The following is a 27,349-nucleotide window of genomic DNA, read 5'->3' as shown; positions in this document are numbered from 1 at the left end:
GACAGACGAAACAATTAGTGTGATGAAATGAGGTTTGATGTGTATTGTATGAGCTTAAAAAGTGAGATACATTACCAAGTGTAGGGCTTTGGTATTCCGAGTATAATGTGTTGTCTTTGCTCAAATAGGGTGCACAAAATAATTGAGTTTGAATTGGTTATGCCTGGGGGCTAAGTGCTAAAACAAATCTTTAAATGAAATTCATTACAAGCAGGGCTACCGTGCCCAGGTGTTATTGAATTCATTTCTCATTTTGACCTGATTTAGAACGATAACGGCAATAAGTGAGACAGACAGAAAAGATGACAGTGACATTGCACATCATGCTTTCCCTTCAAACAGATTAAAACCTAGTCAGCCTCAATGGCTTAATTGATCCGTGCAGATGGCGTCTTTTCTCGCGTTTCCCTTCCGTTAGTTTCCCCGGCGTGATGCGAGATCATTTTCCTGAAGTAAATCCATCTGTGCCGAAGGAGGTAACTTTCACGAATGCACAGCCTCGATACAGCAAGTGTAAATAATTCCCCGCAACACATATGGAAACAAGCTGCAAAAGGCTCTCCGCTCGGCTTCTTTAAAGCGTTTCCTCCCTCGTCCGTCCGTATCCAGGCAGAGGACAATTCAGGACGACATTGTTGTTTGTGACGGTTCCTCTTCTCTGTAAGTGCAAGGTTGATGAGACACCCCTCCCCCCACCCCCACGCCACATACCTTCATACCAGTGAAATTAATGAGGAAAATGAAGCTAATGAGATAACAAGCACAAGATGGAGAAACCGGCTGATCTGACGCATCCTCCCGGTTATTTGGCAATATCTGGAGGCGTCACCGGCCTCAGACTCTCATTTTCTCCCTGTCATATTCAATCAGCGATTCCTGCCAAAAATAAAAGCGAGCCTCGGCTGCGACCATGACCGGCAGAACATCGGCGTGGCCGGCCTCCGTGCTACATGCAACTTTCCTTTTTTCCCCCGAAGATCTTTTTATTTTTAAAGCGTCTAATTCAGAAGCACCGGGTTTGTCATCTGAAGGTGGACGGTCACTGGCAGTAATTACACTAAAGTGCCATTTCCCATTGCAAGTAGCATTGTGCCGAGATTGTGCCATCGAGCTTCATCACTTCTGGATAATTTGCAACGGGGAGCAACGAGGTCACTGATGTTGGTCGTTGCTTTTCAAACACATCGCTGTGCTCAGTCACTGGAAATCAAACCACATATCGGGGGCAAATCTGTGCACCTGCGTAATTTACAATGAACCAGGTTAAGTAATAGGCCAGCGATAAATTCAAAGGAAAAGCCATTTTGCAGCAGGGATTAATGCACTGAATAATAATGCACGCTTAGTGAATTAAATAGCAGTTTGAAAATGAACTGGTCAATAAGAACAGACACAGAATTGGCCATTGATTTAATATTTTCTGAAATTATAGACTACGACATTGAAGTGCTGCTTTCCATTTGTTTAGCTGACATGTTGATGTTGGCTGCAGAAAGCTGCCCGCGGCCTCAACGCGACCTCCTCTTCTATTGTGGATGAGCAGAGAAAGATGTCAGATTTGATAGAACAATGCAGTACCGCCACCATCAAGTCCAAGAAGTTGTTTTTGTACGCTTTTATTACAAATTTGTTGGTTCACTTACATGCAGTTAGTTTCAAACGTCAACACCTCTGAATTAGTAGTTTTGAAAGATGCTCAAACTGATTGTATCATTGCAAGATGATTATTTTTCTCTATAGCTATGAACTGAGTTTGTAAACATATTTATGTACGTATCTTTTTTTGGTAGTGGTGGGTCACATGCACAGACATAACCACATATTCTAACCCATTGGTGTCAAACATAAGGCAATTGGGCCAAAACCAGCTGGTAAGAGGCTCAAATCTGGTCTGTCAAACAATCAAGCAAATTGTAATCATTTCAAAGAAAACTGATTCATTTGCACACATTTCTTAAGGGTGTTGGACACAACACCCGAGCTAAGATTTTGGTGATGTTGCCATGAAAGATAGTAATGTCTTTGCTATCAAACCAGCCTCAAAGCCACACTGTCAGGGTGAGTTTGTAAAAAAAGTTTTGGGACATTTCACTGTATCTTGCACTGGAAGGTATCATTAAAATTGGTTTCAAGTTGCGATTGTCATCGGAAGCAATTGTTTTGATTTTCATCATGCATACTCTGTGCCACAACAACAACAACAACCAGCAAAAAACTTTAAAGTTTAAATATAAAAGGTATTATAGCAGTATTTTACCTGTCTGACCCACCCAAGATGAAATTGGACTGTATGTTGCTCCTGAACTGAAATGAGTTTCTAATCATTGTCATTGTAAGTCTTTGTTTCATTCAACTTCTATCATAGCTTTGAGGCAGTATTTAAGTTGTTTCTTTTATAAAAACGGAAAATAAAACCTGCCGGAACTAAAAGGCTATGAAGAAACATAAATGGAAACGTTCGTTGATGTAGCTTGGCCACTCTTCAATTCGTCAACTTCTTCAGTGGAAAAATATCACTGCTTTGATCTTTTCACTGAACCATTGTCGAGGGTGAAACTAGGAACCGGCATGTTTTAAAAAGTACAAATGGTGTATTGTTCGTCACCTACGCTTGATTGCTTATCTAAATTCTCACTAATTGAAAGTCAAATGTCTAAGTTGAATTACAAATGTGCACCACAATTATAAAAAATGCTTAATTCCTGAACATCTTATTCCTTTACTCTTATTCACCCATCATATATACTATATTACATTTTCCTGTACCAACAGCTCTGTCCCTCTCTCCTGTTTTCCAGATTGATCCTAAGGTTGCCTTTCCCCGTCGCGCCCAGCCTAAGGTAAGAATAAATTGGTCACTAACCTCACTCAAAGAAAATGATTATGTCTCATGTCACGAGCTCACCCAATTTTGTGCGCTCAAGCGGCAGATACAAAGAGACATAAACACCCAGGCTCAATCCATTGTTCTCACCTTGTCTGCACTGTTTCACCAAACCAATTAAAGTTGAAAATATTACATTTAAAGATACATTTTCAGCATGATTGAGGTTATTTTTTTTCTCCCGTATTACCTTATTGTGTTATGCCTACATCGCTTTTTTTCCCCTCCCCCTCCAGCGCTTTTTTCTCAAGTTGTGCTTTTTTTTTTTTTTTCATTGCTCATCATGGCGGTTTTCATCGGCGAATGTTTGGAGAGGAACTCTCACGTCTTAATATTACAATGCAGTCCCATCGTAGCAGAGGGTTCCCATTTCAGGACGTAGGAGTAATAAATCTGGGTTATTGTCTTGTTGATGGAGCGGAGTGTAAGTGGCGGACCCGTCTTGCTTTTGGAGTCTCGCCTGTTGACTTGATGGGGAGTTGTGAGTGACGGGAGGCGGGTTGTCATGTGCCTGAAAAAAGATGTTTGTGATTGTGCGGAAGAGTTTCATTCTGGGTGGAAATGGTGGAAATGTGAACGGAGCCCCTTCTGAACCGCGTTCTTGTTTTTCCTGAATGCATACATGAATGTAAAAGAGTGCGTTGTGTTATTAAGTGAAGAGGCTCATATGAAGCCGGCTGATTTGTATTTTTTTTCCATTTTTTTTTTCTCGAGAAGTGATTGGTGACTTGTGGCTGACAGTGATGAATTACAGTCACTGGCTGAATTAGAAGTCTGTTGAGTTGTTTTCGGTAGCGTTTGGAGATGAATGGGACTGAATGACAAAAGTGATTTAGAAACATCTTTATTGTGTTGCAATGCCTGTAGAAATTGTGACAATTAGCAGTGAAACAATGAGCGATTCTAAAAAATTAAGCCCAACTCCAATCATGTAGGAAGTGTCGCGCAAGCTCTTCATGATGCGCATTATCTTTTCTTTTCTTGATTGCTGGTCTCGAGCAGTTCTATTGACAATTAAATATTCAGCATGTGCAGATGGTGCTGTGGCATAGTCAAGGGCTTTGTTGACATGCCCTCTCACACCATCCCCCAGCATGCACTGTGTCGGCTTCAGCATCACTATCGGGGATTTTTTTTTCCCCCACCCAAACCAGGTGGAAATCGATAATAGATTTTCTCCTTTCCACTGGATCAGAGGGAGGCATTGTTAAAGAGTTGTTCGGGTTTCCAATGAGGAATTGGCAGGGCAGGCTTTCAAAGCCAGACCACATGGTGACTTAAGGGTATGGGCATATGCTTCAGCAACTTGTGTTTTTCTCTCTCTCTCTCTTTCTCTCTATCTCTCTTTCTTTTTTTTTTTTACATGGCAAGTATATCACTGTAACTTCTTTGCTTTTCAGTCTTGCTCATAAAAGTCAAAGAAGCAATAAAACAGCTCAGATGTTTGATGATCCGTCCAATTTCTAAGTGAACAAGAAGCTCCTCTTGGTTTCGTGGTTATTGCTTATCCTTTTTTTAAACTGCATTATGCTCCCTCCTTTTCTTTTTTGCAATGACTCAGAAGGAAATACAATATTTTGAGCTGTTCTACAGGTCTAAAACATATTTGTCACTCTACTCCGTGTGATTCATAACTCAGGAATAATGACACCATAACCGAATTGGTGGCACTGCACAGGCCTTGTACCAATGATTTATAAAATGGCTATAGGGCGAGCTTGTTAGAAAAGAAAAATGGCCGTATTGAATGTGGATTATAAAGGATCTTAAAGCAATGGGATTAAGCCAGATAGATTAACATTGCATGGGTTTGTACTTTATGTTCAATTGATTTAAGACCTTTAAAAGAAGTCCTTTTCTGAACTTCCAATTTAGAAAGTCCTCCCTGTTTTGCATGTGCTTTCTTTTGTCCCTCTTCCCCCTCCGCTGTCTGCCTTGCCTGGCTGCTTGCAGCTGTTGAATAGGTTTTTCCTTTTTTTTTCTCTCCTCTCTCTCTCTTTCCGTTTTTTGTTTAAAGGAGCTCAGCTTGGCAGGTGCCTCGGTGGCACGGGCTTTTCGGAGAGCGAGTCGTGACGAGACCAATCAGCGCTAATTTTCTCACGACTAACAATGACCTCCCCGAGTAACCCCGCCAGTGACCTCTGGCTGCCGAACGCTGCAGCCGGGGGCAGAACCATACAGTATGTACATCACGTAGAGTAATGCTGAAAACAGACAGGGGGTGAAGGTGAACACGGAGGACATTTCACTGTAAACAACTGAGGGTGTTTGCAACCGGGATGACAGGATCACAGGAAAAACAACTTGTATCAGCAGACACACCTGACACTGCCCCAAAACACGGGACACCTCCAGTGTGGAGCGAGGCGCTTAGAAACACACCAAAAAGGAGTTTGGCAACGTATTGATTAGGGCATGTTAAAGTGGACTCACCTCCCAGTTTGAGTCAAATCTGATGTAACAAGTATGCCAAAGTCAAGTCAGCGGGAAGCGAGACGTGCGGGTGGTTTTTAGTTGCCTGAAAGGTGTGTTGATGTCATGAAAAGGCACATTGTTGCAATAATGGTGTGTATATTTCTGCAGAGATGAACAAATAAATCACAGTGCCTCCTTTGCCTTTGAGTCCCCGCTCGGGGTTTGAGAATCATATATATGTATGATTCAAGTAATCTTATGTGTTTTTTTTTTTCTTCCCTCTTTGTGACCATCTGCACCAGGATATTGGTAAAGGGCACAAAGGGGAGATAACCACAGGCCTCCGTCAATCAAAGGAAACAGACTAAAGAAATGCAAACTGGCACCCACATTACAAATGAATAATGTCACCCATCTAAAACCTTATCTTGGGACTTAAAAAAAAAAAAAAAAAAGAACATTTTGTGTAATAAATGGAAGCTGTGCTTACAAGTCATGTCAAAGGTATCAATATAGACTGGCCCACAAATATTCAGGGATTAGGCTGCATCTGAGGATGACTGACAGACGAGAATGAAAGGATTAAACAATGATGATGTGATGCAAAGTGCTTTATGCACATTCATTTATGCCTCGCCTCCTCCGAACCTGGCTGGGGATGGCTTTGTTAGATAGGCAGCTAAAAGTAGCGTCAGAATGCCAGCATGTCTGTGGAAAGGTTTCAGTATATCAACATTTCGTCGCACCACAGAGCATTATACCCCGCTACCTCCTCAGAATCACTTTATTTAACGCCCCTTTACTCAGAATAGATGGTGAGGATATTATTGGAGATTGTTTTGGAATTGTGCTTGTTAATACAGATAGGACGACCGAAATAATTCGGCAGCCCAAATTATTTTGTTTTCTGCAGCATTGTTTAAAAGCATATCCAGGATTTCAACCTGGAAATTGGTTAGCCGTTGTGTTGAGTGCCTGGCAAGTGTGAAAACACAGGCTTCTCTTTTTGCTCCCCAGAGATTGTAACATGCTGCTCTGATTAATAACTGTGAAGCAAACGTGAGATGCTATTGATCAATCACCAATCCAGCTGAATCAGACAGATCCCGACGCGTATCATCTAATTATCTATGCAGATTCTCTGTGACTTTGTTTTTTGTTTTTTTCTTTTTCTTTTGAGGAGCTGTTGAATATGTGGTCTTTGCTGTGAGATGTCGCTCCGCCACTGAAACTCAACAAGCCTCATTTCATATTTAATTCAAACAAATCCTTAATAGGATGTCAGGATGACGTGGGCATAGGATTTCTTTTCAGGTGAGGAGGGCCAATCAATATTAAAGTGCGGTGAGAACAACTCTGAGGTCAGAAAGTTTTCGGGAATTAAATGTCTGAGAGGCAGATTCTATGTAGTTTTGTACCGTCTGATTATTGCACACGAGTTTTTCCTCCCAAATTTAAGCCTTGTAGAGATGCTGACTGATAAATCTTTAAATAAATCAACAACCCTCCCACCTTTTGAATGTTGTAACTGTGTTGCGAAGGTGCAAAAGAAGACGCAGATCAGACGAGGCTGTTTCTTGCCGTCTCCTTGTTTTGATATTCCTTCACTGAGGCTCAAACTGAAACATGTAAACGAGGCCCGCTCTGAGTTTCCCCGAGAAATCAAAGAGACGGGGTCTGCCGACACTGCTCGAGATTTACCACTCAACCGCTGGCGTCATTACCGCTGCTGCCGCTACTTTTGTTTCCCACTGTGGAGTCACACACAGCCATGGCATGTCCCAGCATGATTTTAATTGCCAGTGGGACTGTGGCCACTTCACTGGGAGATGAGTTCTGATGGCTTGTTATGGAAATGAAAGGAGGGAGCAGCATCCATTTACGGAGCAGTGGGCGTATCCTTTTTTTTTTTTTCCCGTGCACCTAGTGAAGGGATTTGCCTTGTAAGCCATCTTGAACAGGTCGTCGCCGTGTCTCCGGCAGGCTTTGGGATGCAGGAAGAACACTGCTGTGGCAACACTTCCAGCAATTCTGTTTATTTTCTTTGCACTGACACTTTTCTGTCCTCGTACTTCTGGTATTAAACTGCTTGCTTTAATGCCGGCGAGCAGGAAGGATCACCGTGCTTGTGCATCGGTTGGTAATTCGGGGGCTATCAGTTAGAAATACCATCAAAGCACTGTCCCAATTTTTACCCTGGCATGTGACAGCTGTAGCTGTGGCTCCTGTGTTCATGGCCCTCTGTTAGTGCTGGCCTGTCTCTGGCAGCTGGAGCCCCCCCCCCCCCCCCCCCCCCTGCCAACCCCTTCCTTCTCATCGACTCGCTCTGTCGTTACATGTCACGCTCTCTTTTTCCCCCTTCTCTTTTTCTGCAAATGGCACATTGACCAGTGCCCCCACCTCCTCCACTTGTCTGCGTCCCACACATCCTTCACAGAGACTGTGTGTGAAAGTGAATATATACTTGGGCGTCATGCAATAAAACTGTATGTATCATTATTGTTTTGCACAACTTGAAAACGGCAATATTTGTGGTCTTCTTTAACTTTTCTTCGCCTCTTAGTTTAGTGTCTTTCTCTCTCCTTGCTCTTTGTCACGTCTCTCCCCGAGTCTTTCAGGATTACAAGGTCTTGTAAATCCAGCTTTACACCTTGCTCGGTTATTTGATCTCGATTTAGCATTATGATATTCCCCCTCCTCGAAATGATCCTGATTTTAAACGACACAGCTCACTGCCGGGAAAAATGAAACCTCCGTAGCTGCCAGCCCCTTTGAATGTCCCCGTGAGTTTATTAAAAGCACCAGCTTCCCCCACGTTCCAAGTCAGATCTGCACAGCTGCACGCGCACCAAAGAATATTCAAGGACAAGAGTTCGTAATCGAACGCGCGCACCCGAATGCTGTGTCATTATCTGTGTTGAGCGTCACACTTTATGACAACGAGCCCTCCCAAAATGTTCCCCGTGTGAAAGGAGACGACTTCTTGTTCGTGTTTCGAGGCATTTTTGCCGCACAGAGAGTACACAGGGTAGAAGAGATGTTATGTGTGCGCGGGCTATTATCCAAACCTGACATTACATATCAAGCCTCGTGGCACAGGACTTATCCCCCGTGAGTGACCGAGATGTCCAGTCGAAAACATATTTTCTCAAAATAAATGCACTTCTGAAAAGTTTTTTTTTCTTCTTTTTTCTTTTTAAACAATTGACACTAAACGCACTGGCGTTTCAACGAGACCGTCTGACGGTGAGCGGAGAAAAGTTTGAACACGACGACAGAAAATTGACAAGCAAGTTGATGGGAATTCTTCACTGTCATTCTCCTCTCACCCCTGCAAAGTAAAAAAAAAAAAAAAGAGAGAGAGAGAGAGGAAAAAAAAAGAAGTCGATGTGCAGCCAACATAAATAAAGCCTGCCTACGATGGCGGATGACACGAGGAGTTGTTTTTCCCCCTGTGGTAATGGCTGCTGTGCTGGAGCTGGAGATGGGTTTAAATCCCTGACCCGCCGGCTCCTTTGCTTTCGGTGGCCTCAGTGGAACTGCTCCAGATGAAAACGGGGCCAGAGCAGAGACATATGAATGACTGTTTGTTTGGTGGTCAGACACAATCACCAACTGAGTGACCCAGTTAACGGGTAGTCAAAGCGGTGCTCGGCTTGATTCTTGCATTTTTTTTTTTTTTTACACTTTCTAAATGTATCTCGTGTTCTTTCTTTTTTTTTTTTTTTTTTGTAACGCCAATATTTATGCTTCAATGGAAAGATAAATGATTTGTAAATGCGAATTCTTGTGTAATTATTTTTTTTAAACACATTTCTTTTGTTTGAATAATTGCCCGAGCGCTTATAAATGGAGGGGGGTACGTGTGTGTGATTCTTTCTTGTCCTCCGCTTCCCTCTTTTCCTGCTCCGGTCTCCTTGGTTGCGGGTGGAGAGTAATTAGGTTTTCCAGCGGATTGAGGGGCTCTTACAATGCTTACCAATGGCAGCAGTCAGGCAGGCTGGTGCTGGCAGGGCAGAGAGGACAGAGGGCCGTGCAGGAGTCTGGCACTGCTAAACCTGATGCTGACTGACAGTAATGAGGACAGCCTGCTAGCCAGGATAGAGAGGAGAGGAGAGCCGAAGAGAGGAGGGCAGGGTCCTCCACTCTACCTCTCAAGACTTCTTATCAAAGGCTCGGCTCGCACGCAGACCCGTGTACACACAGAAATACAAACAGCACACGGGCGAGTTTAACGTGTACGAGGTCGGAGTGGGGCGAGTGCATCACAGAGCTGCGTGCCCCCACCTTCCCCCCACCCCACCCCAACCGCTCCCCTTCACCTTACTCATGGTCTTCGTTTCAAAAGGAATTCAAAAATAAAATCAATTGTGATTCATGCCAAAGCAACAGCAACAACAACAACAAAAAATGCATTCCGCAACAACCGGAGGACTTTCGGTTCAGTTGTCGGAGAAGAAAAGTAGGACTTCAGGTGTTTGAATACTGAGGGGAGGTGAATAAGGGGGAGGGAGGAGGAGGATGGGGGGGGGGGGGGGGGGGGGGGGGCTTTCCCAGCATGACTTCAATTTTCAAGGACAAATCTTAAGTGGAGGGTGAAACAATCTATTTAGTTTAAACACACATTTGTATAACACAGTTTATTAGGTGTAATGGAGACTAATGGAAATGAGAAAACAAGCATCCAAATGGCACGGGAAGGGTTACACTTTTTAATGCCCATAGATCCAATCAGCTGCTGTTATGAAATATAATTTCATGGGACATTTTGATGTCCAGCGTTCAACTTAGAATTACTATTTGGCCTGAGAATAACAATTGTGAAATTGTAAAAAATAGCGACGTCCTACTTATCTATTTTGAATTATGGTTAATGATGTGTTGTTTTTGTGTTGTTACAGTGACGTGCGCGCGCGCACACACACACACACACACACACACACACACACACCAAAAAAAAAAAAAGAGACTCAGTTGGCTGGTTGTATTTGGTTTTCTAGTGGTCTCATCACAACAATGTCGCCGGTGATCTAAGTGGCCTTGGTCAGCACAAACCAGCAGTGACAATGACCTTGGGCCCTCTTCAGCTGTAGCACTCCTCCGCATTAGCGCGCTGCAATAATGTGACAGGTGGATTGGCCCGTCTGGTTAATTTTGTCATGATAACAACATCTTTTTTCAATCTTCTCGAGTCTCCGCCCGTCCAGTGTGGAAGCCCAGATTGTGTCTGAAGCAGAGGAGCACTTAACATTGAAAGTCATCACTTCAGGGAGAGACTCCTTTCTGCCTTTATTTATTTATTTCAACCGTGACCTTTTCTTGAGTGTGCGTGTGCACACGTGTGCGTGTGTGTGTGTGTGTGTGTGTGTGTGTGTGTGTGTGTGTGTGTGTGTGTGTGTGCGTGTGCGTGTGTGCGTTTGAATGCTAAGGATAATTAAAAATGTGGACGTCCAGCTTAATTAGTGGGATGACTTCCACTGTGTCGTGGGACACGTCACCTCTCTGTCCAGCTTTGAAGTCTCGTTGCCTCTCAGATGTGTTCCGTCTGGGTTTTTCGCCGGCCGACATGCAGCCTGGGATCGCTACAACAAAGACTGAGGGATGCCAATCATAGCCAGAGGGGCTCAGGTGTGTCGAGATGTGTGAAATTATTACCAAAAGACATACAGATATATATATATATATATATATATATATATATATATATTCCTGTCGATGGAAGAAAACAAGAAGTAGTCTGTTTTCATGGATTGCACACAGCAGTGTGCTCAGACTCTTTGTTTTGAAACATTTCTATTCTATTCAGCATTCCTGTAAAATGAATTTTCATGTAATAGTGAAACCTTGTCTTTCCATTGGCTGCTTTTGTCATTTCCTTTTGCTAAGCACATTTTGTCATTGTGAAGAAAAGTTCAAAATGATGAAATTATTCCTTTTACAAGCATATCTCCTTTTTGTGCAGTGTTTGTTGACCTTGATGTGATACAGATGTGTAAAGTCCACATCGCAAGTTGCAATGCAAGAAAACGGCTTAGTAATATATTTAAAAAAGATTTCAGAATTTCAGAATTACACGCTAACGCAGGGAATCCTCAACAAAACACACAAATACACTACGTCTACTTAGAAGTCTTTTTTTTTTTTTTTTTTTTTTTAACACATCAATGTGCAGCAAAATGGGTTAAACATGTTCCGTTTCTCCGAATCAGCCTAAATACAGGTTGCCTTTGCTCGCGGCGAGCTTTTGTACACCCAGTGAACACAGTGCACCTCCGGTTTGTGTAATTGTAAAAGAAAAGCCTAAGTGCGATCATTTTGTGCTGGAAGTGTCTGTCTGATTGGAAGATTGCCTGACCAACTCACTGAAGTGTTCCACCGTGATTGGATCCAGTTGTCATTGTGGAGTAAGATATTGGAATCTCGCCTGCCAGATTGGTCTTTCTCACTTTGACGTTGTGTGACAGTTCATACTTTTTTTTTTCTTTCTGTGCTGTCCCGATTCCTTTTTTTTTTAATTTTTTTTTATCTCTCTCTCTTCTGGGACACTGGCACCTCAGATTAAGAATGATATTCTTTCACCCAGACAAGCCTGTCAGGTTTATTAGCTGTGCCATTGTTGGCGCTGTGATTAATCGTGATGCTTGCTGCATCTTTCGCTGCCCTTTTCGGGTTCAAGTGCTAGTTTACAACACGTTGCTGAACCCATGGCGAAGACGTTGCATAAAATAAAACGTTTTCCCAGTGATGGGAAGGGTGTTTTGCATTTGCGGTGGTGTTGTGCCTTTAACCCTACTTAAGGCCTCGAATCCCTCCAAAAACCACTATAATGATGGGTTTTGCCACTATTCTCACACAGTCAATGGAGAAACTATCTAATAATAACCAAACATGAGGAGAAATAATAAGCAACAAACGGAAACGTATTCCATGCTGTAATTACACATTGTGGAAACTTGCTCTGTTATTTCACTTGTCAGTCTCATCAGCTGTGCGATGCTGATCCTTTTGTGTTGCACCCCAAAATATCTTTAGAAGAAGGTGACTGTGGTGCATCTGTTGTCACTCTGATGTATAAATATTATGTAATTAGGCGAACACATTAAGAACACGGGCTCTCTGTTGTTTAATGAAAATATGCCAAATACTCAAGTGAGTCACTGTCTCGCTACAACAGATGAGGCCCGATAAGAGATTTAAAAAAAAAAAGAAAGAAAGTTTGACAGTATATAAGTGTAGCGGGATTATTAGCATAATACATCAGAGCAGATGCAAACTTCTGAAGCAGTTCAGATGCAGGAGACCAAATTGCCGGCGATAAGAATCACACGCCAGCAGTGGAGCCCGGTATTTCTGGGATTTCCACCTGATGTTAAGGGGGTTGGGTACTGAAAGGCTACTGTAATGCTCGTGCTTTGCCAAGGCGCTGTTTAATAGCTCCCAAATGGCCCCGGTGGCAGAAAATCTGCATGGTATTGTTGCCGGTTGCAGGAAGTAGACAGATTGCGAGGGTTGAGATATAACAAAGCGAGGCGGGGAGAATACGCAGGGGCAGGGGTTGTCAGGCATGCTGCTGCACATTGATGTCGGGGATCCTCACCTACTTTCTCTGAGCAGTCACATGCAGGGTGGGCTGTCATTCACTTCCACAACATTGTGCTGTCTTTCTGCCTAAATGGCCAAAAAAAAAAAGGACTTTCTCATCTGCGCCGATGCTTATTCACATTTAAATACCTCCTGAAACAGACAGCCCAAATCATTTTTTGACCAAAAGGATGTTTTTCTTCCAACACATTATTTGATTCAGTTTGGGTTTTTTTTCTAATTTGGAAAAAAAAAAAAGGACTGACTATTAGTTTGAGAAGGTGATGATGATGAATATCTGCTGCAATGTTTCACTGCAAAGTGAAAAATACAAACAATACATGCTGGACACCCAAGTCCTCAATGCTGAATTACTGCATCTAAGTCAGGGTGCTAAAGAGCTTAGCTGTTCCTCTACATAATGCCTCGGTCCTCAGCTGTGACCTTTCTCTTCCGCACATCATTCACGATTATACCGCTGACATGTTGGCTCATGCCAATAATTTTTCATTGGAGGCAGTGTCAGCCACATCATATTTTATCATCTGGATAAATTTGTGTTGTGTTTTTCATGTGGGCCCGACATAATTTGTATTTGTCTGTTTATGAGCCCGTCCTGGAGATTAGATTTTGCATTTAATTCAAGCCGGAGAAGAATTTGGACACGTGTGCAATCCTGCACCGGTGGTGGCAAAATAAAATTAGTATCTACATGCAATTTGTATTTAGAAATACGTGTGTGTGTGTGTGTGCGCGCGTGTATGTGCGTGCGTGCGTGTGTGTGTGGAAAATCCCCGTGATTGAACTGTGGGCTTGCACAAACTGATGTCGCCATTGTACAGCGTGCCACACTGACTCAGAGCGTGATTACTGCACAACAAATGCAAAATAAAGGAGAAGAAGAAGGGCGGTAAGGTAAACAATCATTTTGCGTACGATTATCTGAACCATTTTGACTCTCAATTATGGACCACCGTATATGGATGAACGGTGCTCAAATTCCCATTTTTAGAGTTGTATATCAGAGTCAGAATTAATGCCTTTCATGCTTAATGAAACCATCTCCAGAGTGATGTTGTTCCAGAGTGCACCTTATACACTTGCGGCTCCCAGCTCAGAAGTCACAAATACGACTATATTATATTTGAGTGCTTTGGCTGCAAATAACAAAATGGACCTTGTAACAAAAGCAGCCTTTCTTTTTTTTTTTCCCCTCTGACTGTTTTTTTATTTTATTTTTTATTTTATGTAGGGAAACATTAAACAGCATTAAGCTACTTTGTGCTGCAGTGGCAAAATCAACAGGCGTAAGTGCACAATCGGCATGTAATTGATGTTTAATTAATGTAATGCCAGTGGTTATTATAGACAAACAACAGGTCTTTATGTATTTTCTCCCCAACAATGGGAAATAAACCTTTAGCTAGATACTGTTTGCGCTATATTTGTGACACTGTTAATTATCTCTGCAGAACGGCAAACAATGACATAACAATGCGTCACTGCTCACCACAAATCAGTCGTTGGCGTCGTTGGGAGTCTTGTGGAGACGGTGACCTTGTCATTGTACTCCGTTTCCCTTCCACCCACTCTGCTGTCTGCTGATCTTTAACGCTCGCCACTGTTGTTTTCACAAAAGGATTTGTTAACCACTGTTTTAGGTAAAACTCCACTGTCCCCTATTTAATTGAAGGCATCAAATAACCAAAGTAATTACAGCACATTATCCATTCTCAGAAAATATTCAGAGGTAATGTCAGAGTCACGCTCGGCTGTTCGCAGATTTGATTTATTTTGCCAATTGTGAGATTCCAGTTATTTCCTGTAAAATTAATTCAACTTTAAATTGGATATCACATGTCTTGGAAGCACTTTTTTTTTTTTTCCAGTTTCTTTCTTACATTCACAGCTCTGCACCTCACACTGACTGTTTTCCTCTCTTAAGAAGGTTTTTTTTTTTTTTTTCCCCTTTTTTTTTTTTTTCCCTTCAATTCTTGACTGCAGCCGATTTGGACTTCCATTTATAGAAAAACTGCCGCATGGTGGGGAGCTTGTTGCTTTTAAAGGGAATGAGCGGCCCTAATTTAATTGTTTGTGATTGACACCGGCTCCTACCACATCAACTGGTAATTTATTCCTTCAGATCCAGCCTCTTTTGCGACGGCGCTGCAGGTGTGCGGCTGCTGTGCCAGCATCATCGCTCGCAACAAAAATTACCCAAAATGTGTTCTCGCACCTACATGCTCTACATGTGGTGCCATGGATTTGGACCGCTGCCTGTGCTTTTCACCTTGATTCATTAAAAGAAGATCCCCTGTGACACTTTGTTGGGAAAATGCAGGAAGAACTCAAATGAAAGCCCTCCTTTTACCCCTCTTTCGCTGGTTCAGAATGTGAAATAATCAGAGGTAATGCACACGCGGGTCAAGTCTGGCTTGTAACAGTTATTTTGTGACTTAATTTTCTCCCGTGTTATCATACAATAATGAAACGTGTTGACAGATTCATTTCCTCGCTGCTACCGCCTAAGACCATTTTGTGATTTCTAATTGATAGCTACATGCGGCAATTTTATAGCGCCGGCCAATTTTATAGCACTTTTAATTAGGCCAACTTTGACCTTCTGTTCGCTTTGCATTTATATTGCTCCAAATTATTTTCACCTTCTTTCCTCATTAACTTTTATCAAATGAACACAGTCATTTACAACAGATTAATCCATACATGGGCTGTATGAAATGTGGTGAGACTCAAATAAATTGATAAGAGTCGCCGCCATTAATTGTTCGATTGATTACACACTATTAAATAATCCGTGGGATGGCGTTCTCCTTAAAGCCGGATTTTTTTAAGTGTGGAACGTGCAGCGGTCGAAAACTCCCAAAATAGAAATACCGCAGTGGAATAAGTGTGTAACAACCACTTAGTTGACTAATTGAGTAAGAGGGGAAGCCCTTACATACGTCATTAGGGAATACAGGTGCGTGATGACTCTCCACTCAGATAAATCCTTCATATGGAACTAGTTAATCTCCCATGTAATGCTGAGCAGATGTGTATATTGGTAAATGAATAAACACCAGCATCAGTTGAATCTCAATTGACAAGGTGTTTTGTATTCATTTGGACTTCATCCACTGAATGAGCGCCGAGCGACTGTGAACAGGCGTGCCAGCAGGCGCCACGTGCAGCGATTGTCAGCCAAAGAATCCTTTTGAAACGTTAAGATCAAGCCATTATACGGTGACACTGAGCGAGGCAAGGCGGCGCAGCTTTTACTGGGCGAGGCAACAGGAAGTCACGGCGTTTACGCCGCTACTTCAGAGCAGCCTCGGTCTTTTCAACAATTTGCATCCCGTGTAAATCTTGCATCTTAAAAAGGACTATCTCGGCGAGATCGATGGAGAGGAGGCGAGGCGGCGAATTGACTCGCCCTGTAAAGCGGAACGCCGAACGACAAGAATCCGTTTATTGCAAATGGCAGGCAGCAACGAAGAGCTGGGAATGAAGACGAACCAGCGCAGTTCAAAGTAGTCGGTAAACTCCAACGTGGCACCTCGTCCACAAACTTTCTCCCCCTTTTTGACCTTTATGCCCCACTGGACAAAAAAAACAAAAAAAAACCAAGAAAACTGCCCAATGCTAATTCATCCAAGTAATGACTAATACTGTGGCTGAATTTTGAATCATCTTAAAAAACTGAGCTGACTTGTTTTCCAGCTTCCTCGTGGGAATACGGATATTCGAAAAAAGTGGCGAGTCATGTTGTCTGAAGCCCTTCATTTGCATAAAGTGGACAACACCTCCAGCAGAATGTCTTAAAAGTAAATAGTGGCAAGGAATTCATTAACATCATTAGTAATTATACGAGGTGCCACCTAATGAGGCCCCAGGTTTTGCCTACCAGGGTGGACAGGAAGTGGAAGTTTGGAAAAACGTTTGACCTCTTTTGACCTTGATTGTATTATCTGTCCGGCTCGCTTTTGGGCGCAGCGTATTTGTGTGTGTGTGTGTGTGTGTGTGTGTGTGTGTGAAAGAGTCTTTTGGTTTCATCCATCCACCCCCTTTACAGTATCAAAGTCTTTATCTGCTTGGTTGACTTTATAACTGTAACACTAGTTTAATTTCCTTCCCTGCTTAATTGAAATTCACATCTCTGTCTCATGCGTCTTGCTGCAGTGTGCGCGCATATATATACATATCTATATATGGATATATATATGTGTGTGTGGAATGGGAGGGGTGGGGATATTAGTGAAGATGTATTTTCATTCCGAAAGTGGCAAGTGATGGACAGGATCTCACAGACAATGCCCCCCCCCCCCCCACCCCTCCCTGCTCCCCTCAATCTTTTTGTCTGCTGCACCTGTCTTTTAGATACCTTTCAACCTTGTCTCTTTCTTTTGCTCTCTCTATTCCCAAGTCCCTCCCTTTTTTTTTCTTCTCTTCCCTGGATTGCCTGGGCTTGATAAATCTGGTGCTAAATTTAGAGACTTATTTCTCAAAGTCACCGGGACTAGAAAGGGGAGAGTACCACAGACAGAATGGCCCCTCTAATCCATGTTTATCATCTTTTATTTATCTCTTTGACAAACGTGAAGTTGTCACAGAAATTCCCCTCACCCTTTTGTCTCCTCTGTTGCTGGCGTAACCTTTTTTTTTTTTTTTTTCTTCTTCTTCTTTTTTTTTTTTTCTGTCCACCAATTAAATGTCAGTGGCCGCGCTCTCGTCTCAGAAGGCCACATTCAAGCAGACAGCTTCTTCAAATGACATCACTCGGCTCAGTGCGGTCGGGCTTGATCAAATTAAGCCTTGTTGAGATTCTAATAGAAGATCTTTGCCATTGAAATTACAGCTGCAAACGTGCCGCCATTGAGTACGGCCTTCATTACTCTCCCCTTATTTCCTCAAATTCTTTTCTTCGACCTAACATTGTTTGATTACAATGCGGCACCCACGGGACCCAAATTATGGGTGTTCGCCCTGGAGTGGTTTCAGCTGCACCTTACAAGCTTCACTCATCTCATTTCGCTGAAGAGACTTATTAGCCACGAGCTAACACATTAGCAAATAAAGCATAGCCTTGGACATGGAGGAAAAGCTGAGATTTGAAGCACCATTATGCACAATTATATATTTTTTCGCTGCGGCTTTAAAGAAGACTTTGAGCCCCGCAGATGGTGCTGGATTTGTGACTCAACGGCACCAGAACCAGTGAAAAGGAGGTCCGTGATCAAGACATACAACAGCAGAGGATGGAGCAATCAGTACGCCGGCTGTACAACTGGAGATACAAGTCAGACTGTTATACCGCATTCAAAAAGAAAGAATTTGGATGAAGTATAATTTAAAATTCAGATCCAGATTAACACCTTCAGATCTCTATTACATTCCAAATTGTCAAATGTAAGAATGTAAAAAGAAATGACACATGCATTATGTTATTTAAATCATTTAGATTGATTAAACAAAGAAAGAAATGGCACCTTTTAGATTTGTGTTTTAAAATTGTTGGTTTTTCGAGCTGATCTTCATAGCTCTGCTTGTATTTTTGAATTTCTTTAAATATTTTGGGGTCCTGGACTGCATGGTGTTGCTGGTGGGCAGCGTGACGTCTTCTCCCACAGTCCAGAAACGTGCATTTGAGGTGAATTGGTGACTCCGAATGGCCCACAGATATGAATGTGAGCAAGTGTCTGTGTTTCTCTTGTGATGGAGTGGTTCCTGTGCACCCTTCCTTTTCGCGCCGAGCCAGGTGGGATGTGCTCCAGCCCCAGCGACCCTGGATTGAATAAATCAGTAGAGGAGACGGATGGATGTGAGGAAGTGTTTGGTGGTGTGATGCCAAGTTCGAAGCAGTGCTCCAACGCCTACAATGGAAAAGTGATGGACATCTACGAGCCTGCTAATAGTTTCTGAAAGATCTCGGGATGACTGCATGCTGGCGCAAGTCTCCATAAACAACCACATTTTCGTCACAGGAAGACAGGATTCACTTGCATGGGAGATGAGCTACTTTGAGCCCGTGCTCTTCAAATCATCAATTCTCAGTGTTTGCTAGCCTGCGTTTACATACGTAGTTTTGCACATGTGTGAAGCATGTCATATGGCAAGGCACAGATCCAAATGATTCAAGCAGTGTTCACACTTGTGGTGTGGTTTCTTGGTTCAAATCAAAGATGGGAAATAGAAGTTTGTAATGGGCTTCAGTTCGCTCTGTGTTGTACTGGCAATATTACTAGAGATGTGTACAGAAGACATGCTACTGTGACATATAGACACACTTTGTGCTATATTGCATGGTGGATGATTATGGGGGATATTTTTGCCAGCTAAGAACTCTCAAACAGCCTTTTAATGTTACAAAGGAGCTGGAGCAGCTGCAGGAATTCCTCCATTATGCACATCAATCACCCTAAACGGCGAGGATACAGTGCATCCCAAGTCCTCGCTTCTTGTGTTTGAACACAGCACGGATTAAAGACCTGTAAAACGGACCAGACTTCAATCCAACTTGAAATGAAGCGCTCCGGAGTACGTTTGCAAGCGTACAGAGACCTACTTTTCAGAGAGACTTGGCCTGCCTGTGGTGGTGCGCAGCCTGCCGGGGATGGCAGTTTTCTCTCTCCCGTAAATGGCCCACACACATGCAATAATCCCACCAGGGTTCATTTTAACCAGACCCAACATAACTAGTGAGCGCGCACATCGAGTCACCTGGATATATTCCTTTGCCGCTGCTTTCAAATTCATATCAAACCCTATTAAGAGCAGTTTTACATCACTGGCATCAAATCGCATTTGGAATTTCGTCGATGTTTTCCCATGCTACTTGTGAAATCCAGACACGACAGTGTCCTGAACCCGAATCAGATATGGGATTGCATATTTAGTGGGGGATCTCAACGCATTAAACAGTGGAGCTGAACTACTTTATGAGAAACTGAATTATCAGAGGAAAGCTGTACTACTATTGTGTGGTAATATCAGAGATTTCCCTAAACCTTCGCAAATCGTTTACCGCTCACGGGGTAAACGCTGCAAGGTGCTCGCGAACGGAAGATCATCAGCATCCATCAGTAGCAAACTGCGTCTTTTTATTGGTGAATTGGTGTTTTGTTAAGTGAAGGCAAAATAGGTAGCAATTAGAGCACAGCGTCTCAGTTTTGCTCTTTACTGTATACAGATGGATCGATTCCATGAACAATGCCCGTGTTCCTCAGTGTAGCGTCTGAAGAAGCAAGGTAATGGCTTGGACAGAAGACTACCTCCTCTGTCTCATCCTCTTTTCCCCTCCGTGTTTCCTCACTCTTTCCCAAAGCTTTTATAACTTTCTTATCTGCCTGTTGTCAGAAAAAAAAAACATTCTCCTTTATCCTCTCTCTTCTGTCGGCTGCCTTTGCCTCTTGTTTATATTGAATATGAAGGTTGGACTATCTCTCCGCCGTGCAGTTACAGTGTTGTCCTGCTGCGGTCTGACTCAACACCGTGCTGTACAGTTTGTCAGAAGGAACGAGAGTAATTACGTTGCCATTTGGATTCACTGCGCAATTACCTTCTAGATTATGAAACGTTTTAGGTACCTTTAGGTAAACAGTGTCAGTCCCGGTGAAAGTAAAGAGTCAGGTAGATATTTAACAGGCAAGCACATCAGCCACACACTGAAAGGTATTTTGCCTGATTGCAGTGTCGTTTAGTTCATTTTGTGTACGAATCACATTCCGCGAGCCTTGCATGTTAGTCCGGGATTTAACATTGTATTATCAGCTACATATTGCACATTTTGTTTTTCGTAAATGTTCATTTTGCTTTTGGTTTGTGCTGGGTAAACAATATTTCCTGAATAGTTTCACATCAGATTTACCCCTTATCTCATGAGACGGACGATGACTCATCCAGAAACTTCCTAATTCTTTATCCAGTCGAAATTTGGTTGAATTTCTATTCCCCGGCATTGTTATGCATGCAAGCTTTGCAGGGTATTTATCCCAGCCTTGGATATCAGCTCAAACTGTGGGGGATTGGACGATGCACATATGGTGTGATTGGCTTCCTGAAAAGTCAATTAAATCTGGAATGTGTGAAAATAGAGAATCCAAATACCCTCCTCCATCCATTTCCTTTGACATCCTTTTGGTTAGTTCTTCCAATCAGATGAGTGAATCCGAGAAACTGAACCAACCTAAAAATTCTTCCTTCGTTTGTTCTGGTGCTTGATTGAAGCTTATAGATATGCCCGTATTTCAGATTTTGACAGGGTTGAGTGCAGTTGTTCCCATTCAAGCCGTAATCTCACAATCTCATAGACGAGACATGTTTTTTTATTTTATTTTTTCAAGGAGTGTCAACTTTGAACTCTGTTGGTGTTTAAAGTATAATTTAGACACAAATTAGAAAGAACATAGTGGGAAAAAAAATGTGAATAACATGGCTCCTTGTTAAAAATGTGTTCTATTTGATTGATTGTGTTTTTTGCTGAGAGTATCACATAAAGCCATAAAGTTGCATGTTCTTAAAAAAGCTGCATTAAAGTGCAATAAAAACAAATTATGGTAAATAATGAAAATCAAGCTGTAAACCGAGGAATTTGTTTGAAACCAGTTGTTGACTTATATAAACATGCAATATCTTGTTAAAGGTGTTGTAATCATTAAACATGTGGGGAAAAAAAGGTAGTGCATGCGTGCAATCAGCAATTCTTCTCGCTGATTGTTTTCGGCTGGACTTTTTCTTTTTTTTTGTTGTTTGGTTTTAAATATACAGGAAACAAAGAGCACATTCTTCTTCATTGTGGCTGCCTGTGAGGTAAAGCCTCGGCAGCCGTGAGGGTTGCATAAAAACTCTGCCTTGTACTTGGCGTCTGACATTTCCCAGTGTTTGATCGATGAGCTTGCCACTAGCTCCTTCACTCTGGGCAAGTCCTTCCCTCTCTGTCACTGAGAACTCCACAAGATGGTTGAGGTTAGCGCCTCCTTTAGCACGATTATAAGTACAACATAGCATACTGGGCCACATTGTGCAGTGGAGGAAGGGAAACCTCATCAGGGGGATTACTGTACATCCCAGCACTGCATCACTGCAACAGGTGTGTCGACGCCGGCTCTGATGCATCGTCATTGATTACATTGAATATGCAGATTCAGACTGGATGCATGATTGTTGTGCAGCAAATCCGCGATGGGCTTTAATGGAATCAAGATGTTGTTGTGTTCCATTTGCATTCTCGCCGTCCTGTGCTGCACTAATTAAACATAGATAATCATGCAGCACAGTCTTGTGTTTCCTTACTTAATAATCCTGCAGTTCATTGGTATTGACACACTCCAGTTGGAATTCCACTTAAATTTATACAGCTCCCAAAAAGAAAGAAGAAGAAGAAGAAGAAGAAAAATGCAGGATAGAACTGCTGGTACATACTTATTCATGTCGCAATTTAAACCTGTTGTTTTAGTTCGTCAAAGAGAATTACAGTGATTCTCTTTCATTTTGTGGTAATTTGGTTTTGAACCTCTGAGTTATGCTGGGATTTGTTATGTAGGAACGGACGCCGATTTTGCAGAGTAATTACGTGGGTTTGCACCATTATGGAGCAGCAGTGGTCTTTGTGTCAAGCGTAGCTTCTTGTGGCATTATGAAGATCTAATGAGCTTTACAGAATCATTAGAATTCACATACATAGTCCATTTATTTCATTATTCGGAAAGTGTCCCGCGACACACTTACATAATCCACAGTCTCGTTAATCTGAGCGGTGATCTCTTGATGAATTGAACTCCGTCGGACAGCAGATCTTAGGCTCACGTTGAGGTTCGCGTGCATGCAAGTCTTAAACTGGGTCTTTTTAAAAAAGAACCAACGCAGCCACACCAAATTAAAACGCTGACAACAGAATGCACTCAAGTTATAAATTATGCATGACACTGAAAATATTTACAGTCAGTATATTACTTTTATCCAATTAACCCCAAAAGCACTAAAAAATGAGAAAGCATTTGCTGTTCGGTACTCCCTCTCTGTGTCTGCTCACCCTGGTTTTAGTGTTTTATTGTTTAAAGCCAACTCTTAATAAAACAAGTTTCTTGTTGGTCCATCCTCACTATTTAACCCAAGATAATGTCTGACAACCGTGGAAGCAAAAAAAACCCCAAATATTTTGGTTTCCCTTTGCAGCCTTAGCTTTTTCCCCTAAAAAATAATTTTTAATGTGTTGGAGACTATTTTCATTTTTTTCCCCACATTATTTTTTGTGAGTTTTATTACTATATGTGGGCTTGACTCAAATAAGTCTAAAAGCCGACAGCATTCACCACAGCTTAGGAAAATTTGAAATGCGTTTATGTGCTTGAACAACAGTAAATATTCTTGACTAAAAGACTCGTCCGGTTGGTTTATATCCATCTTTAATTTGCGTTTAAAAATATCCTTTATGGATTACTCTGTCGGTTAAAGTCGAAAAGGCTTTTTGGTGGGTGCCAGTTGGAGGAAATGTGAAGGTAGACAGCACAGGTGCAAAAGCATCATGTACCAATTTGATTTCCTGGAAACCAGATAAAAATCACAACATAATTGAACAAGGTATTCCGGATTATCCACTTGTGTAACTATAATTTCTCACATCTTTAGCCAGAATGTGACCTATTTAGGAGCTTGCAGGAAACCTTGCCCACATACTGTGAAGCAACAAGCAGCTGGTCGAAGACTGACTCTGACACACTCCACCCTGCTTTGCGCCTATTCGTGAAAAATAAGGTCTTATGGAAATTCACAGAGAAGCAAACCTTCTCCGTGACCTAAATCTACGACAACATGCCGAGACATATAGTCTATTTTCACTTCTCCTTTTGTAAAGGGGAAAAAAAAAAAAAAAAGAACAAGAGGAGTTGGCAACATTTTATTTGCCCGTGTGGAGCCAAATTAATCCTGAGAAAACGCTAGGTTTGACTTCCCTCCTCCATCAAAAAAGAGTCTGTGTGTGTATAGAAGCAAGAATCGTGCAGCGGAGGAGAGTGCAGCAAACGGCAAATTTGACCTGCACAACACTTGAAAGGACGGGAAGTCCCCCCCCCTTTTTTTTTTTTCTTGTTTGTGGAATATTGTTTTCTTAACTGTGGAAGAAGGAGGCAGCTGAAAAAGCAAGGACAGTGGATTTCTTTTCAGGCACTTGGGTGGGGCTCGGGGCCTTGAGGATGAAACAGAGGGGGCGGGGGGACGGGGGGGGGAAGTAAATGCCAGCACCCCGCTGAGGAACAGGCATGAAGGCCTTTTGACTCGGTTGCCATGCTACTGACCCTTTGGTCGCAGGTATCCCTCTCCCTCAGGCTCACAGATGGATATGAGAGAGGAGAAAAGCCAAAGCAGAGGAAGAGAGGCAAAGTTCTTTCTTCTCGGCACCGGAGGCTGAGGTATAGACGGGGGTTTTGGGGGGGGGGGGGGGTTGGGGAGGCAGGGGTCTCGTCTGTGGATGGCAGGTGGTGGTCAGAGTCAGGGTCACATACCTGTCTCTCCATCGTGCGCCTGAAGTGATAACAAGATTGGAACAATCGAAACCACGTACAACTGTCTCCCCAGAGTGGCTTTTTCTGCCCGAAGGCACGCGATGTTGTGTGGGGGTGGGGGGTGGGGTGGGGGGGTGAACTGAAGCCACCTGTGTCATATTTATACCACTGCATTTACTAATGGAGATAAGACTGCTATTCTAATGGACCGTTAGAAAAATTCTCCTTTTTTTTTTTTCTAATCAACTTAAAGTAACCTTTCATAATGGAGCTTAGTGTCTGAGTCACATCTGGAAGTCATAGGAGAGCTGCTCACGAGGAAGAGGAAGAGGAAGAGGAAGAGGAAGAGGAAGAGGAGTATGGAGAGTGGCGGAAGACACCGGGAAGAGCTTTCTGTTGATTTTTGATCACAATATAAGTCCACAAACCAAAACTGATACCTGGCTTGATAAAAAAAAAAAAAGAAAAGAAAATTCCAACATTAAAATTAAGTTGCTCCTCTTTTTTTTTTTTTCTTTGAGCCGTGAGACGGATGTCATAATGTGCAGTTTTAATGTGTCGCCTTGCACTGCCGCGAAAGGTCAAGCGGCATGGGAACAGTTGCATGTTAAAAATGTTTGAGCTGCAAATGTTATTTACGCTGGTGTTGACGACCGGTATAAGAGCAAATGTTGTAGCTGAATATTAATGTGAACAGAGCAAATATGTTTGCCATCAGCCGGCCATCCTTCAGAAATATGGATGTATTCACATGCAAACACTGGCTGAAAACAAATCGGTGTTTAGCCTCCAGTTAAGTGAAGGTTCCTGTCGAGAGTCGGGTCACCACGACTCTGATCCAGCAAAAGACACGTCTGTCACCAGAGACCGATATTTGAAGCCACAGAGCCACCACACATTTAACTTTAAATCGAACTTTTTGTGAAGTAGACACAGAGCTGAGAGACACACATATCAACAGAAACACATACAGAATAACAGAGCTGAACAGTCTATTTTTTTTTTACTGTTTTTAATATTGTCTAGTTTTTACCTTTTACGCTTTATCTTATATCTGGTTTGACTGGTTGTATGGTGTCCTTAAGTGCAGAGAAAGGGGCCTTCAAATATAATATATTATTGATAGTATTATCTTGCCCTTTGACTTGTATATGTGGGCTACTTACATGACATGTTTCTTTGTCCCATGCTTTAATAAGCTTCCTTGGCAGATGGATTATTTATTTATGTTGCGACTGACTGTATTCATGAATGTAGACTTTGAATTGCTCCTTGTTGGAATCAATAAAGTTGTCTGAACTGAACTGAACTGAATAGGGGGAAAAAAACATAGATTATATCCTCTCAACATAAGCACGAATGTTAAATGACTCACCAAGTACTGCAATTGAAAAGATATTTTTATCTGAGCACGTCATACATTGCAACCATTTGGCCAATCAGATGGATTTGTGGCCTCATGAGGTCCCGCCCGCTCCAGTGACTCCATCGAAACAGCGGCGACTATGATAGCAAATGTCGAAAGACGTTGATTGATGGTATTGCTCACTCTCCAATTCGTACTCATTGCATGCGGTGTCGTGAAGCCCGTGCTAGTTTTATAAAGCATTCGTTTCATACATTACTGCAATTAATCCCTTTGTTGATAGAAACCTGTTTTGCATGTATCCCAGCCTACAGAAGCAGCACTTTGCTTATTTTCGGTCTCCAGACACTGTGACCTGCCACTGTTTTTGCTTTAAGGTCTGTCAAGTGGTCGATGCCTGGTTCAGTTCATTTCTGGAGCCAAAACAAGCAGTGATATTAATTGGGAAGTGTATTTAAATCCCCAACCTTTCAACCCCCCCCCCCCCCCCCCCCCCCCTTTATTATTATTATTTTTTTTAACTCAGCCAGGAGAAAAACATTTTTAAAAAACAGGCCTTTGCCCTGTGGATGTTCGTGTGCTGTGACTTTGATTTGTGTGTGTGTGTGTGTGTGTGTGTGTGTGTGTGTGCGTATGCGTGTGCGTGTGAGGGAGAATTTTGCTTATGCATGATCCATCTGAAAGAGAATTACATGCACAGCAGAGGTTACGGAGTGATTCTTCTCAGGTCTATTTGAGAGAATAATGTTGACTGCTGATAGCAGGGCTTTGATCCGTAACCTATTGTGAGTGTAAAATCAGAAGTGCTTGGCATTTTCTTTGATAATGCTGTGGCAAATAAATTCCACATCTCAGCTGCTGATCACATTGTATGTAGGTATGGATGTGAAGGTGCTGGCTAAGACAGGAGTATAGGTAAAGATTAAAAAAAAAAAATACAATAAATGATGTGCATTTATTAGGGATTTCAGACTCTGATCATTTTTTTCTCGCTCATGATGGTTCGTCGTCATTATTGGGTTGATAAGTTGAAGTTAAATGAGCCAGAGTGTTCTTACCCCACATTATCCATGGACTAAGCTGAAGTGCTCTGGGAGTATTTAGCACTGTGCCGTGCTTGCAGGAATTATTACAGAGGCTCAGTGTTGTGTATTTCCCCTGTTAGGAGAACGAGAGGGAGAACACGACGGAGCGAGGCGAGCGAGAATGAAGAAAAGGGTGAGAGGTAGAGGGAGTCCTGTGTTGTTGGCAACCACGGGCTATACCCGGGCAGTCTACAGAGACAGGCACGCTTTGTCTCCAGCGTCATTTGCAGCTTAAACAAACAGGTGTGATGCAAGAGCCTCTCAAACAAACACACCGCCGCTCTTCAAAGTGGAGACAGGAAGAGACGCAGAGCGAGGGAGAGTGAAGAAATAATGGGGAGGCATGGGCAGTCAAGGGGAGAAAAGGGAGTACGTTGGATGGCAGCCGAGTTTAAAAAGAAAAGGGGAAAAGAAGTGGGATTTTTATGCTGAATTTATGTTAAAGCCCAGGTTTTCTCCAAACTTTTGATCATATTTGCAGCTGTAAGTTGTATGTTTTCTTCATTTTAGCTTTCACAGTTTG

At 42.4% G+C, this 27,349-nt stretch overlaps 1 protein-coding gene across 9 annotated transcripts in view; it reads left to right on the top strand.

Moving 5' to 3' along the window:
- The window catches only part of msi2b (musashi RNA-binding protein 2b), a 267,667-nt gene that overhangs the window by 8,751 nt on the left and 231,567 nt on the right, over positions 1–27,349 (top strand). For all 9 annotated transcript variants that reach the window (XR_013936935.1, XM_080509412.1, XM_080509418.1 and 6 more), the window contains exon 5: positions 2,799–2,840. Coding sequence is in view for 8 of the 9 variants with exons in the window: in XM_080509412.1 (XP_080365538.1) it covers positions 2,799–2,840 (42 nt within the window). In the remaining variant the exon portion in view is untranslated. The remainder of the gene's footprint in view (positions 1–2,798; positions 2,841–27,349) is intronic.

The sequence above is a fragment of the Blennius ocellaris genome (genome assembly GCF_963422515.1).
Source record: "Blennius ocellaris genome assembly, chromosome: 14".
Taxonomy (NCBI): Eukaryota; Metazoa; Chordata; class Actinopteri; order Blenniiformes; family Blenniidae; genus Blennius; species Blennius ocellaris.
Note: the sequence above shows the minus strand (reverse complement) of the source record. Positions and strands in the feature narration are given on the sequence as shown.